At 43.2% G+C, this 16,008-nt stretch overlaps 1 protein-coding gene across 2 annotated transcripts in view; it reads right to left on the bottom strand.

Moving 5' to 3' along the window:
• Nucleotides 1-5,059: 5,059 nt before the first annotated feature.
• The window catches only part of fancd2 (FA complementation group D2), a 144,026-nt gene continuing 133,077 nt past the window's right edge, over nucleotides 5,060-16,008 (bottom strand). For both annotated transcript variants that reach the window (XM_059970407.1, XM_059970416.1), the window contains 4 exons: nucleotides 11,587-11,661; nucleotides 7,527-7,673; nucleotides 6,202-6,285; nucleotides 5,060-5,774 (listed from right to left, as the gene is read on the bottom strand). In XM_059970407.1, coding sequence (XP_059826390.1) covers nucleotides 5,691-5,774; nucleotides 6,202-6,285; nucleotides 7,527-7,673; nucleotides 11,587-11,661 — 390 coding nt within the window. In that variant the 3' untranslated portion in view covers nucleotides 5,060-5,690. The remainder of the gene's footprint in view (nucleotides 5,775-6,201; nucleotides 6,286-7,526; nucleotides 7,674-11,586; nucleotides 11,662-16,008) is intronic.

Below are 16,008 nucleotides of genomic sequence, written 5' to 3'. Positions count from 1 at the left end.
CAGGCCATGTGAGTGCAGACTAAAGCCTGCACCCATCTCCCCCCAAAGCTCCCCTTTGTTAACTGCGCAGGATAACTGAGTCGACCGGAGCTCGCCTCAGTCAGCAGGCGGCGCTCCAGTGGTGGTGGTCCCGTGGATGGGTGGCGTGCCTTGACCCACCAGAGGCCGTGGAACCTGCCCGGAACTCCGAGTCCCGGAGTTTCTGAATCGAGACATCTGATTGGCTTGAGGAGCTCCAGTTGTCTGGCCAAAAATGCCGCCGCCCGGCCGGCACAGCACTCCAAATCGGCCCCCTCACGGATTTCCACCGGGCAAGGTTCCGATTCGGCGGTCGGAGCACCGGTGGACGGTCTGAAAATGCCGACCCTCGGCTGGCAGATGCCTCCAAATCGGTCCCCGTGTGGACTTCCGCCAGTGGTAATTCATCTGAAAATTGGTACGGGCAAAGTTGACATTCGGCCATAAATACCGCCACGTGGCCCGGGTTAACGAATTGGGGAGGCCTGTGCCACCTGTCGACCACTCTTAGGTGTTCGTGAAAACCACCTCCCCACATGCCTGCAGGAACCCTGCCAATCCCCTCCCTTACAAAATTGCAGCTGACAAAGGGGTGGCCGAATTTGACGCCGGCGGCTGGGGCTCTGGCACTCCACATCGGGACTTCCGAAGTAGACTTGGTTAACAAATTGCACAGGGGTAAATGGTGAACCAAAGCAGCCTGGAGCATCTGGTCTCTGGACACGTGGTTTAACCTCACACACCCACTGTGCAGGCTTCGTGTGGCGGAGTACTGGGAGAGGTGGGCTACAGCAGTCTCGCAGGGGTTTTCCGGTTGCCGAGGTAGTACAGGGACAGCCGAGTGCGTGGCCGAGTCAGGGTCTTTGTCGGTATTCGGAGAAGATGGTTGCAGGTTTCGGGGCGAATTGGCTGGATGCTGCTGTGGGACTACGGGGTCTGCCGAGCAGATGGCTTGATCAAATGCTGCCAGTATTCAGAGAAGTGGGTAGGAGGCTCAGGAAGACCAAATACCGGATGACGCGCTGAAACAGCGGCTGTGTCGTACTTTGCCACTGGCTGTTCCTAGCAGGCTTGGGGGGTGGGGGTAACCGGCTGTATGCTATGGGACAGGGGGATCGGTCTAGCGTGTGGCTACTCCTGACGTTGATTTAAACGTGTAACCCTCAGGCTCGCCCAGCTCGCATTTGTCTAGGGGAATCACCCTTCAGCCCCGCCAACCTGGGCAATCACGTTTGTGCCGGTGCTGCGTTATGCCCAGTTACAAACCCACAACGCAAAATATCAGACAGTACACTCTATGCAATTAAATGATAGACTTTATGAATCTTAATCTGAATATAGGGTTAGTAATGAAATAAACAAACAAACAAAAAAAAAGGGCCCAAGTCACAGTCAACATTGCATTGGAGCTCACTCAGTAATCATTCTTCCACCATCAGTCCCCTCTGAACGTCGCTGACCTTCGGACCCTCCCCTCCCAGTGCACTCCATCCGGTGGTCCACCAGCTCTCTCCACATGTGTCTTCCCTCTTCATCTCTCCGCAACAAAAGACTGCATAAAACCCAGCTCCCAGACACACACGAAAGAGCAACATTTCTCCCATTGGACAGCCACTGAATTCCAGAGTCCCATTATCTCTAGTCATAACCCAAACATTGCTGCTACAGAGAAACCATCACCTTAACAGTGGAACATTACAGAGAGGCCATTACATTAGCCTTAGCAGTGAAACCTTCCCATAGAACATTACAGCACAGAAACACACCCTTCCGCCGTTCTTAGCTGTGCCAAACCATTTTTCTGCCTAGTCCCACTGACCTGCACCTGGACCATATCCCTCCATACACCTCTCGTCCATGTACCTGTCCAAGTTTTTCTTAAATGTTAAAAGTGAGCCCACATTTACCACTTCATCTGGCAGCTCATTCCACACTCCCACCACTCTCTGTGTGAAGAAGCCCCCCCCCCCACAATGTTCCCTTAAACTTTTCCCCCTTAACCCATGTCCTTTGTGTTTTTTCTCCCCTAGCCTCAGTGTACCCTTCATAATTTTATACACCTCTATCAAATCACCCCTCATTCTCCTACGCTCCAGGGAATAAAGTTCTAGCTTATTCAACCTTTATCTGGAACTCAGTAACTCAAATCCCTGCAACATCCTTGTAAAACACCTCTGCAATTTGCAAACTTATTAATATCCTTCCTGTAATTTGGTTACCAAAACTGCACACTATACTCCAAATTCAGCCTCACCAGTGCCTTATACAACCAAACCATACCATTCCAACTCTTATACTCAATACTTTGATTTATAAAGGCCAATGTACCAAAAGCTCTCTTTATGACCTGTGACAAATGTACCTGTGACACCACTTTTAGGGAATTGTGTATCTGTATTCCCAAATCCCTCTGTTCTACTGCACTCCTCAGTGTCCTACCATCTACCTTGAATCTTCTACCTAGGTTTGTCCTTCTGAAGTGCAATACCTCACACTTGTCCGCATTAAACTCTGCTATTTTTCAGCTCATTCCTCCAGCTGGTCCAAATCCCTCTGCAGGATTTGAAAACCTTCCTCACTGTCCACTACACCTCCAATCTTTGTATCATCAGCAAATTTGCTGATCCAATTTACCGCATTATCATCCAGATCATTGATATAGATGACAAATAACAATGGACCCAGCACTGATCCCTGTGGCTCTCCACTAGTCACAGGCCTCTGCTCAGAGGAGCACTGCCGATCCGAGACCTTGGCTGAAGTTGACAGTGATCTGCCCCGACTTGGAAGACAGAATGAAGCCGACTTCGGGGCCCTCCTGCCAGCTGAGGCGGCTGATCCACGACGGCCCTACTGGAGGGCTGCCTGCCGACCAAGGTGCGGGCCCTTGGCGTCACGCAGGTTAACCAATTGCCATCGGAAGTCTGTGAAGGTCGGCCATTGGGCAGGCCCGAGGTTCGGCAAGACCGGCATGAGCTCCAGGCGTCTTGCTGCCGGTTTGACACATCACTGTTGTACGGGCAGTTGTGGTGCCGGTTAACAAGTTAAGTCCGGAAATCGCTATAAAGGCTGGATTTGCCCCTCCTGGCGGGGCCGAGGTGTGACCTGTCCAGTAGGCATCCCGCCGACTTGACACATGCAATTTCTGTATGGGTAGGGGGGGATTTTCGGGAACACGTTTTCCAGAGACACCTGAAGGGATTACTAGTGGTATGATTGACACTCAGTGTGGAGTTCAAAGCGAACCCCAGTGCACTCGGACTCGGTAAGCGGAAGGCCCAGCCAGCTCCGATTTACAATGATAAAGCTTTGAGTGTGGTGCTTTGTGTGTGTGTGCACATTTGCGTTTGAGCTTGTGTGTTTGAGTGCATGTCTGTATGATTGTGTTTCTATGTGTGTGTGTATTTGTGCATGAGTAGATTGTGTGATTGTATGTGCATTCGTTTGATGTGTGTTTTGCCATGTGTAGTTCTGTGTTTGTGAACATGAATGTGTTTCTGTGTTTTTGTGTATGTTTTTTTCTCAATATTTTAATTGTTTTTTTAAATGAAGAGAAAGTATAAAGGAGAATTGTGCAGTGCATAACAAATGTATCAAATGTACAATTCACATTTATGAAGAGATGCATCCATAGTACATGTTTTATCGCCCCACCCCTCCCAGTCCCCAACAGCAAGCCATCAGTGAATTGACAAGAAGGGTTAAACAAAGCCTTTGTCCCCACAGAGCTGCACTGATATAGAGAAGGTGTGTTTTTCTAATACATAGGCTGTTGTATTATAACAAATCTGAGTCCAGAGTTTTACCGGAAAATGCTGGAGGTCAGGAGCAAAGGGATAAATTCCCAATGGCAGAAGTCAGTCAAGAGGACGTATTCGCAGGCCTATGCCAGCTGAGGGGCGGCATTTACCAGCTGACTACCGGTGCTCGAGCTGCCAAATTGAAACTTTGCCCAAGTGAGTTTCTGACAAAGTCCCGCAGCGGGGATCCGTGAGGGGACGTATTCAGAGGGCCGTGAAGGTCGAGGGGCGGCATTTTCAGAGGGACTACCGGGGGTCCCACCAGCAAAAATAGGGCTATCACCCAATTGAAAATCTGACGAAGTCCCGCGGCAGGGATCCTTGAGGGGACCTACGCGTAGCGCTGAGTCGGCCGAGCGGCGGCATCTTCATCGGTACTACTTGTTTCATGTCCTCTTGAACTCTCTCAAAGTTCTTTTCAACTTTTCCTTAGTTATTGATGGTGCATCATTCATATAATAAACAAACAGTGAGTCCTTTCTAGCATGTCACACCAGACAGTCAGCCATTCTTGCCTGCCACTTAGTGTCAGGATTGGTCTCCTTTTGGATTAACTGGGTCACGATATGAATGTTCCTGACTCGACCCTTGTTTTTTACGAGGCCAAATGGCTAGCTCGATGGTCAACCCGGCACAGATGGAAGTGTGCTTGGGGGGTGGCCCGACTTGGATTTGAACTCGGGAGCCTTTGCTCTGAAGTCCAGCGCTGATGCCACTGTGCCACCAGCCAGCCTAAACCGTGAGTGACAGAAAGAATTCAAGAGGATACTATACTTACAATTGCAAAAAATAATGGAAGAAGGCATTAAGGCAAATTTTGACAGCACCAATTCCAAGATCAACATCCTGTTGATGTGCAAACACCACACACAAAATGCTAGTGGAACACAGCAGGCCAGGCAGCATCTACAGGGAGAAGCACTGTTGACGTTTCGGGCCGAGACCCTTCGTCAGGACATTTCCACATGTTTGCTGTTGATGTGCAATGTAGCTTTCAATACAATCCATAATTAGATAAAAAGTCATCTCTTCTTCAAAGTATCACCCTTGTAATTCATCTGCTTAATTTGATACCTGATCTCCAATTCAAATTAAAGTTATAAAGTTGACCTTAAACATCAAAAATCAGTCAGAGCATTGAAACACATAATTAGTTTGCCATGGAATTGCATGCTATGCAGCTCATTTATGAAGAAAATGTGAATTATTGAAATTACATTTATTTGAATTTGAACATGTAACTAATACAGTTAAGTAGAACTCGATAACATTGTAAATCTGATCATTTAAGTGGGTTCATTCAAATTAAAAATATAAGAAAAATAAGGTATTCTAAATTTTTTACAGAGGACTTCTGGTAAATTATGCCATTAAGCCTGCAACTTCTGTGAAAACAATTGACTTTTATATTATTAATGAATATCAAATCAGACAGCAATACTATTTCAGGTATTGTTCAAATCTAAAATCTACAAATTTTGAACATCTGACAGGCCTAGTGACAGTACAAAGCATTAGAGTACAGTATTAATATGTGTTATTTAAGAGACAAAGCAGGTAAAAGATTTTACTGTTCTCAGCTCAATGAGGAGTGGTGATTACTATCCAAATAAGCTGGGTAAGGTGAATACCTTCAGCATCTCCAAGAGCCTCAAACTCTGATGACCAATGAAATGCTTTAATGCATCAAGAACAAAGTCTATTAAAGATATCACACATATCAATTTCAAAGATTACACCAGATTTTCTAAACCCTCCTATACATAATTCACAGCTCCTCACTAAAGCTAGCAGTTGACTTGCAACTGCAATTCAATGAAGTAAACAACTTCAATTGCTTGGTATACCACCATAGATATTGTCAATAAAGACCTAATCACTGTCAGAGTCTTCATCATCCTTTGTAGCTTTCGTTGTGTCAGACTCACATCCACCATCCTCTTCCTCCTCCATCTCCTGTAAGAAAGCAAATTGTACAGCTTTTTGTTTTCTTTGTAGATACTATAATAAAAGCATGATTTATTCTCACATAATAGTTTTTTCCTTTCACAATCTATGAACTGTGGCTGATTGTATTATCTTCCCTGAGTTTGATACCTTGTTTTGTACAATCTGTACCATAGTAACTTGCTTGCATTAACACAATTATAATATTGGACCAGCTGATTGGATTTTTTAAATACTTTGTACGATCTGTATCATAGTACCTAGCTTGCATTAACACAATGACAGATTTTGGAATTGACTAACATCAATAACCAAGTATTATATAATCATCCAAGCAGCTGGCCCAATATTATCCCAAGTATATTGTATTATACAACATTGACAGCTTACTTTATCATAGTCACCCTCACAGTACGTGTACCCTCCCAAAGCTTACCTCTTCCTCATGATCTTCAGATAGCTGTGATTCTTCCTCATCTCCAATCTCCTGCTGGGATTCCTGGGTTAAGATCTCTTCCCCCTGTTTAAAGTAACAATCACTCAATCAGCTGTATTTACCCCATTGAAAACTTCATTCTGATACAATGCTCAAGGTACACATAAACAATTTCCAAGGGAGAACAGAGATGGGTAACAGAAGGAAAAGGTGGAAGAAACCCGCTGTGACTTTTGGTTTATTCTCCATTCCATCTGGCCTTCCCTCCCTCAATAGAACTAAGGATAACTATATACACATATCCCACCAGTCAACCACATTTCCCTGGTTTGTCCTTCTGTATGAACGTAATAATTTAGTAACATTAATTGGTGAGTAACATTCAGCAGCCACAATAGGAGAAAATGCAGAACCTCATTTGAAGATATAGATCATAAGACATTTTTCAGTCATTGTTTGCCAAAGTTATTATATGACTTGGAACAGTAATGCCAGAGCTATTAGAATCATTTGCAAACTAGTATTTGGGATTTGTAGTGTTCTTATTAAAAATGAGAAACATGGTGGGGAATTGCAAAGGTGAATTCTAACCACCATCAAGAAAGTTGGATAGAAGGAGACAGAAGATGGGATGGATCAGGAAATGATGATGAGTAGGTGATGCCTTTGGAGCTTATTAAAAAGAACCTGATAAGGTGAGAGAAAAATAAAACACTGAAAGACCTGGGAAAGAAGGGGTTTGAAAGGAAGCTCACATATTAATTTAGGAAGGAGGTGCAAGACATTGAAGGAAATATTCTAAGCTTCTGCATTGAATACAACTTTCAGACCCACAAACAAACGCAACTGTAAGCACGTAGTGTGATTACTCGAGTTGAGTAAGGGAGTTAAGCCTCCCTTAATGGAGAGTGCCTGTGTGCGACTTTGTCTAATGTGGGGAGGCTGATGCACAGGCAGCCACTACATGGCCCTTGACAGATCGAGGTCAGTGTCCAGTGGCATGGCACGCAAGGCAACTGGGGACCCTTCACTGCTACAGCCTTCCTCTGCCATTGTGATGTGTCATCACCTCCCACCAGCTACAGCAGTGAGGTCTCGTTGGATTGCTCTGTTTGGAACCTCTCCCTTGACTTTACCACCATGGGTGACCTTAACACGAGCTAAGCTCCAGATGCATCTCTCTTGGGATCTCAGGAGCTCACAAACCTCTCCACTATGACAATGTGATGACCCTCAGTGAAGCATGTAATAATTTGGCAGAACATAATTCTATTTTGACAAGCCAACAGACAGATCTGTACTTTTATTTAAATATATACACTCACATGCAGGTCTCTGTTTTTGAGATTTCCTAGCCAGAATGCATCTTGGCATTTGTTGATGGTCAACATTGCTTTAACTCGGTACACAAATAGTTCCAACAGCTTCTTCAACAATGGGACATGATTGGTAAGATTAGTATCTTGGTTGATCTAAAAGTTAACCATAGGAAAGAGAAGGTAATGTTTGTTACAATAAAGCTTAAAAGCTCATGTTCTTCTGATAACATCACTAATATTAAAATGTACTAACATTGCATCATTATCCATATTTCACTTACTTACACTACGAAATATTAGTAATTAAAAGATTAACAGTTAATTCATATCACACTCCACCTTCTGTTTTCAGGTACTTTTTGTGAGAAAGGAAAGCTCTTAAAAACATTAAAATAACTTGCTCATTTTCCTGAAGTGTACCTTCCCATCTTGATGTTTTTTTAAGTATTCAAGCATATCAGATATTTTAAGCAATATAATGGATCTTTTTGATTCATCTTATTTTATTACTAATGGGAATTAAGAAATGGGAATGGGAATTAAATTTGCTACACCAATGCTGCGTACCAGGACTTAAAGAATCATTTGAATTCAAGGGAGACCAATATCTTTGCAGGCAGGTTTGCTAAAACTGTTGGGAGTGGTTTAAACAAATATGGCAGGGGGGTGGGATCCAGTATGACAGAGCTGGTATGAATGAGCCAGCAGGTTTACAAGTAGATAATGGGTAATCATTGGAAGGACAAGCCAATGACTGGGTACAAATGCAGCAGTGCAAAGAGTTATATTGTACCACAGAGGCAAAATCCAAAAGCATAAAGAATGTAGGACTGAAGGTGCTGTATTTAAATACACGTAGTATTCGGAATAAGGTGGATAAATGTGTGGTGCAATTAGAGATTGGTCAGTACGACATTGTAGACATCAGAGTCGTGGCTGAAAGAACATCACAGTTGTGAGCTTAATATCAAATGATATACTTTGTATTGAGAGAGCAGGCAGGAAGGCATAAGTGTTAGCATTGCTCTGTTGGTAAGAGATGGAATTACATCTTTAGAAAGAGGTGACTCAGGGTCAGAGAATGTCGAGTCTTTTTGGGTACAGTTAAGAAACTGCAAAGGGAGCTGGTAAGGATATGTAATAAGGGCAACATCACAATTGTAATGGGGGACTTCAATATGCAAGGGATTGGGAAAATCAGGTTGATGTTGGATCACAAGAGAGGAAATTTGTTGAATGCCTATGAGATGGCTTTTCAGAGCAGCTTGTGTTTGAACCTAATTGGGGAAAGGCTATCTTAGATTGGATATTGTGTAATAACCCAGATTTTATTAGGGAGCTTAAAGTAGTGGAACCCTTAGGAAGCAGTGATTGAACTCCTACTGTAACTTGAGAGGGAGAAGCACAAGTCAGATGTATCAGTATCGCAATGGAATAAAGGGAATTGAAGGCATGAGAATGGAGCTTGCCCAGATGGATGGGAATGGGATACTGGTGGGGATGATGACAGAGCAGAGGTGGCTAAGGTTTCTGGGAATAGTTTTCAAGGCACAGGATAATTATGTCCGACAGAAGTTGTTCTCAAATGGCGGGGGTAGGCAACTGTGGATGACAAGGGAAGTTAAGGACCGCATAAAAGCTAAGGAAAGGGCATATAATGTAGCAAAAGTGAGTGGGGAAGTTGGGTGATTGGTAAGTTTTTAAAATACAACTAAAAAAAGCCATAAGAAAGGAAAAGATGAAATATGAGGGCAAACTAGCCAATAGGATACTAAAAAGTTTCTTTCAGTTATATAAAGAGTAAAAGGGAGGTGAGAATTGATATTGGACCACTGGAAAATGATACTGGTGAGGTAGTAATGGGGGACAAAGAAATGGCAGATGAACTTTGCATCAGTCTTCACTGTGGAAGTCACGAGCAGTGTGCCAGAGGTTCATGAGAGTCAGGGAGCAGGAATAAGTACCATTGTTATTACAAAGGAAAAAGTACCAGGCACACTCAAAGATCTTAGGGTGGTAAGTCACCTGGACCAGATGGACTACATTCCAGATTCTGAAAGAAGTCGCTGAAGAGATGGCAGATGCATTGGTTATGATCTTTCAAGAATCACTTGATTCTGGAGGAATGGAAAACTACAAATGCCACTCCACTCTTTAAGAAGGGAGGAAGGCAAAAGAAAAGAAATTCCAGGCCAGTCAACCTGCAGCTTCAGTGGTTGGGAAAGTGCTGGAGTCCATTTTAAGGATGAGTTTCGGGGTACATGAGGCCAATGATAAAATAAGTCAAAGTCAGAATGGTTTCTGTAAAGGGAAATCTTGCCTGACAAATCTGTTAGAGTACCTGGAGGAAGTAACAAGCAGGGTGGACAAAGGAGAGGCAAAGATATCATTCACTATTCACTTGGATTTTCAAAAGGCATTTGACACGGTACCACATGAGGCTGCTTAACAAGATAAAATCCCATGGAATTACAGGAAAGTTACTGGCATGGACAGAGGATTAGTTGACAGGAAGGAGGCAGTGAGTGGGAATAAAGGGATAAAGGGGGCTTTTTTGTTTGGCTGCCAGTGACTAGTGATGTTCGTCAGGGGTCAGTATTGGGTTAGCTACTTTTCACATTGTTTGACACTGATTTAGATAATGGAATTGATGACTTTGTGACAAAGTCTGTGGATGATACAAAGATATATGGAGGGGTAGGTAGTGCTGAGGAAGCAATTTGAAGAAGGAATAGACAAATTGGAAGAATGGGCAAAAAAGTGGCAGTTGGAATAGAGTGTTGGGAAATGAGTGATAATGCATTTTGGTCAAAGGAACAATAGTGCAGACTATTATCTAAATGGGGAGAAAATTCAAATATCAGAGGTGCAAATGGACTTATGAGCCCTTGTGCTGAGGCTTTATAAGACACCGTTATTCACAGTTTTGGGCCCAACATCTCAGAAAGCATGTGTGTCATTGGAGAGAGTTCAGAGGAGGTTCAAGAGGATGATACTGGGAATGACGGGGTTAACATATGAGGAGCATTTGGCAATTTTGGGCTTGTACTCACTGGAATCTAGAAGAGTGCAGGGGGATCTCACTGAAACCTGTGGAACGTTGGAAGGACTAGATAAGGTGGACGTGGAGAGGTTGTTGCCTATGATGGGGGTATCCAGAACTAGAAGGCACAGCCTCAAAATTGAGGGGTGACCCTTTAGAACTGAGGTAAGGAGGATTTTTTTTAAAGTCAGCAAGTAGTGTACCTGTGGAATGCTCTGCAATAGACAGCTGTGGGTCAAGACTATGGGTCTATTTAAAGCAAAAATTGACAGTTTCTGGATTGGTCAGGGTATCAAAGGTTATGGCGAGAAGGCTGGTGTATGGGGTTGAGTGGAATCTGGGATCAGCCATGATGGAATAGCGGAGCAGACTCGATGGGCTGAATGGCCCAATTCTGCTCCTTTGTCTTACGGTTTCTTATTCTGACTTTTTCACAAATGAAATCTTTCAATATGGTGATATGTTTAGTCTGCTGACACTAAAAACCCTTTTACCAGATCATTCTACTTTATAATAACAAAGATATTAAAACTATGTGCAAAATAGTGCATTTATTGAATTCAAATATTTTTCAAAACTAATAAATGCACCCAATTTAAAAGTGCAGAGACTGTATAGATCTTCATTCAATTCACTGTTTATGTGGTCTTTTACAGTGGAGGAGGCAAGACAAAAGTATATGGTCAGCCAAAACATGGAAGGCTGAAAAGCCCATTTCTATATTGCATAATTCTATGACTTCAGAAACAATTTCAGGATAAATGAATTATGATATTGCTTTTATTGAGTTAAAGAACAAATAGTAAAATAATTTCTGGTATTTTTTCATGTAGAAGTCAAAAAGTCAAATGTCTACATTTTCCTCATCCATGTTACTTGAACAACCCTAGAGGATTCTTGTAATTTAGAGCAATTATGTTAATTTAACCAATCAAATACAATGTTGACTAAAATAACTCTACAGATAGTCCTACAAGAAATTCAAACCAGTCGACTCAATAGCCTTTTATGCTGCACTGATACCTTGCTATGTCCACACATATGGTGCAGCTGACGAGTGCTCAGCTGTAGAGCTTTCAGCAAACTCTGAACGTCATCCTTTAAGGGAAAAAGAAAATATCCTTAGTGCTCAGTTATAAATTATGGGAGAAAATAATTGAATGTTATTAAGTTAAACATTTTTAAAAATTGCTTTGGTAAGGTGAATTTATAACTAACCCTCTCTTAACCTATTGCAAAATAAATTATACATAAATAGATAAACAGATAGATACTTCATTGATTCCAAAGGAAATTAGTGTCACAGTAACATTACAAGTGTACAGATTTACAATTATAAAAGAAGTAAGAATGAATAAAAAGTAAGTTACCTCAAGCAGTCTAACAGGAGGGGGTCATCACTTCCCCGGCTACAGGTTGACTCATTATGGAGCCTAGTGGACTCGAGTAAGAATGACCTCATATAGCGCTCTTTGGAGCAGTGCGGTCGTCTTAGTCTATTACTAAGAGTGCTTTTCTGTTCAGCCAAGGTGACGTACAGAAAGTGAGAAGCATTGCCCAGAATAGAGAGGATTTTCCATAGGGTTCTTTGTTCTACCAATGTCCAATTTGATTCCTATAACAGAGCAGCCTTTCTAATCAGTTTATTGAGCCTGTTGGCATCACCTATGTTGATGCCATTGCCCCAGCACACCACCACATAAAAGACTGCACTGGTGACAACAGACGAGTAGAACATGTGAAGGAGAGGCCTGTATACGTTCTGGCATTGTACTGGATGACTGGAAACTTGCAAATGTTACTCTGCTATTTAATAAGGGTGGGAGGCAGCAGAAAGGAAATGATAGACCTGTGGAGCTGACATCAGTGGTTGGGAAGTTGTTGGAATCGATTGCTGGGGATGAGATTACAGAGCACCTGGAGGCAAATGACAAGATAGGCCAAAGCCAGCATGGTTTCCTGAAAGGAAAACCCTGCCTAACAAACCTACTGCAATGTTTTGAGGAAATTACAAACAGGGTAGACAAAAGAAATGCAGTAGATCTAGTATACTTGGATTTTCAGAAGGCCTTTGACAAGGTGCTGCACATGAGGCTGCTTAACAAGAGCCCATGGAATTACAGGGGAATTACTAGCATGGGTGGAGGATTGTCTGATAAGCAGAAAACAGAGAGTGGGAATTAAAGGGATCCTATTCTAGCTGGCTGCTACAGGGGTCAGTGTTGTAACCACTGCTTTTTATGATGTATGTCAATGGACTTGGACTATGGGCTTAATGGATCTGTGGCTAAATTTGCCAATGATACAAAGATAGGTGTACGACTGGGCAGTGTTGAGGAAACAAACAGCCTGCAGAGAGACTTAGATAGTTTAGGAGAATGGGCAAAGAAGTGGCAAATGAAATACAATGTTGGAAAGTGTATGGTCATGTATGTTGGTAGAAGAAATAAACAGGCAGATTATTTAGATGGGGGATGAATTCAAAATGCAAAGATGCAAAGGGACTTGGAAGTCCTTGTGCAGGATATCCTAAAGGTTAAGCTCCAGGTTGAGTCGGTGGTGAAGAAGGCAAATGCAATGTTGGCATTCATTTTTAGAAGTATAGAATATAACAGCAGGGATGTGATGTTGAGGCTCTATAAGGTAGTCATGAGACCACACTTGGAGTATTGTGTGCAGTTTTAGGCTCCTTATTTTAGAAAGGATATACTGACATTGGAAAGGGTTCAGAGAAGATTCATGAGAATGGTTCCAGGAATGAAAGGGTTACAGTATGAGGAACATCTGGCAGCTCTTGGGCTGTATTCCCTGAAGTTCAGGAGAATGAGCGGGGATCTCATAGAAACATTCCAAATGTTAAAAGGCCTGAACAGATTATTTCCCATGGTAAGGGAGTCTAGGACAAATTACTTTAGTCAGAAGGTGGTAAATCTGTGGAATTTATTGCTACGAGAGGCTGGGGAGGTCAAGTCATTGGGTGTATTTAAGGCAGAGATAGAAAGGTTTTTGATTAGCCAGGGCATCAAAGAGTATGGGGAGAAGGCAGGGGAGTAGGGCTGACTGGAAGAATTGGATCAGCCCATGATTGAATGGTGGAGCAGACTTGATGGGCTGAATGGCCTACTTCTGCTCCTTTATTTTATGGTCTTATGGACCTAAATCTTCTCAGGAAGTAGAAGCCACTCAGGCCCTTCTTGTACACAGCCTCTGTGTTGGTGCTCCACTCAAGTCTGACATCTAGGTGCACCATCCAGTACTTGCAGGCCCTCTCCACATCCTATCAATAGTAAGAGGGAGCAGTCCAGTCTTAGACTTCCTAAAGTCCTTCATCATCTCCTTTGTTTTACTGATGCTAAGCTGTAAATGATTCACCTTGCATCATTTGACAAAGTTCTCCACCAGGGCCCTGTATTCATTCTCCCATCCTCCCTTTATACACCCAACTATTGCTGAGTCATCAGAGAATTTCTGCAGATGACATGACTCAGTGTTTTATCTAAAGTCCGAGGTATACTGGGTAAACAGAAAGGGAATCTGTGGGGCCCCAGTGCTGCTTATAGACATGTCTGAAGCCACACAAACTATGGTCTGGTAGTCAGGTAGCACATTATCCAGGATAAAAAGAAGTTCCGACCTCTGTTTGATGGAGTTTCCCCCCAGCAATGAAGGGAAAATGTTCCCCATCAAATGTTCAATGAGGAGGGACATTATAATTTCAGTGGACTTCAGACACTAAGAGCATAAGACACAATAATGTTAGGCCATAGAAAGCATAGAAACATAGAAAACCTACAGCACAATACAGGCCCTTTGGCCCACAAAGTTGTGCTGAACATGTTCCTACCTTAGAAATTACTAGGCTTACCTATAGCCCTCTATTTTACTGAGCTACATGTAGCTATCTAAAAGTCTCTTAAAAGACCCTATTGTATCCGCCTCCACCACTATTGCTGGTAGCCCATCCCACGCACTCACCAGTCTGAGTGAAAAACATACCCCTGACATCTCTGTACCTACTCCCCAGCACCTTAAACCTGTGTCCTCTTGTGGCAACCATTTCAGCCCTAGGAAAAACCTTCTGACTATCCACACAATCAATGCCTCTTATTATCTTGTACACCTCTGTCAGGTCACCTCTCATCGTCCTTCGCTCCAAGGAGAAAAGGTCGAGTTCACTCAACCTATTCTCATAAGGCATGCTCCCCAATCCAGGCAACATCCTTGTAAATCTCCTGTGCACCCTTTCTATGGCTTCCACATCCTTCCTGTAGTGAGGCAACCAGAAATGAGCACAGTACTCCAAGTGGGGTCCTATATAGCTGCAATATTACCTCACGGCTCCTAAATTCAATTCCGCAATTGATGAAGGTCAATACACCATAGGCTTTCTTGACCAGAGTCAACCTGTGCAGCTGCCTTGAGCATCCTATGGACTTGGACCCCAAGATCCTGCTGATCTTCCACACTGCCAACAGTCTTACCATTAACACTATATTCTGCCATCATGTTTGACCTACCAGAATGAAGCACTTCACACTTATCTGGGTTGAACGCCACCTGCCACTTCTCAGCCCAGTTTTGCATCCTATCAATGTCCCGCTGTAACCTCTGACAGCCTTCCACAATATCCACAACACCTCCAACCTTTGTGTCATCAACAAACTTACTAACCCATCCCTCCACTTCCTCATCCAGGTCATTTAGAAAAATCACCAAGAGTAAGGGTCCCAGAACAGATCCCTGACGCACTCCACTGGTGACCGATCTCCATGCAGAATATGACTCGTCTACAACCACTCTTTGCCTTCTGTGGTCAAGCCAGTTCTGGATCCACAAAGCAATGTCCCCTTGGATCCCATGCCTCCTTACTTTCTCAATAAGCCTTGCATGGGGTACCTTATCAAATATCTTGCTGAAATCCATTACACTACATCTACTGCTCTTCCTTCATCAATGTGCTTAGTCACCTCCTCAAAAAATTCAATCAGGCTTGTAAGGCACGACCTGTCCTTTACAAAGCCATGATGACTACTCCTAATCATATTATACCTCTCCAAATGTTCATAAATCCTGCCTCTCAGGATCTTCTCCATCAACTTACCAACCACTGAAGAAAGACACACAGGTCTATAATTTCCTGGGCTATCTCTACTCCCTTTCTTGAATAAGGGAACAACATCTGCATCCCTCTAATCCTCCGGAACCTCTCCCGTCCCCATTGATGTAGCAAAGATCATCACCAGAGGCTCAGTAATCGCCTCCCTTATCTCCCACAGTTGCCTGGGGTACATTTTGTCCGTTTCCAGCAACTTACCCAACTTGATGCTTTCCAAAAGCTCCAGCACATCCTCCTTCTTAATATCTACCTGCTCAAGCTTTTCAGGCTGCTGCAAGTCTTCACTACAATCACTAAGATCCCTTTCCATAGTGAATACTGAAGTAAAG

This window comes from Hypanus sabinus, chromosome 1 (assembly GCF_030144855.1).
Source record: "Hypanus sabinus isolate sHypSab1 chromosome 1, sHypSab1.hap1, whole genome shotgun sequence".
In the NCBI taxonomy this organism is placed as follows: domain Eukaryota; kingdom Metazoa; phylum Chordata; class Chondrichthyes; order Myliobatiformes; family Dasyatidae; genus Hypanus; species Hypanus sabinus.
This window is presented reverse-complemented; position numbering and strand designations above follow the sequence as displayed.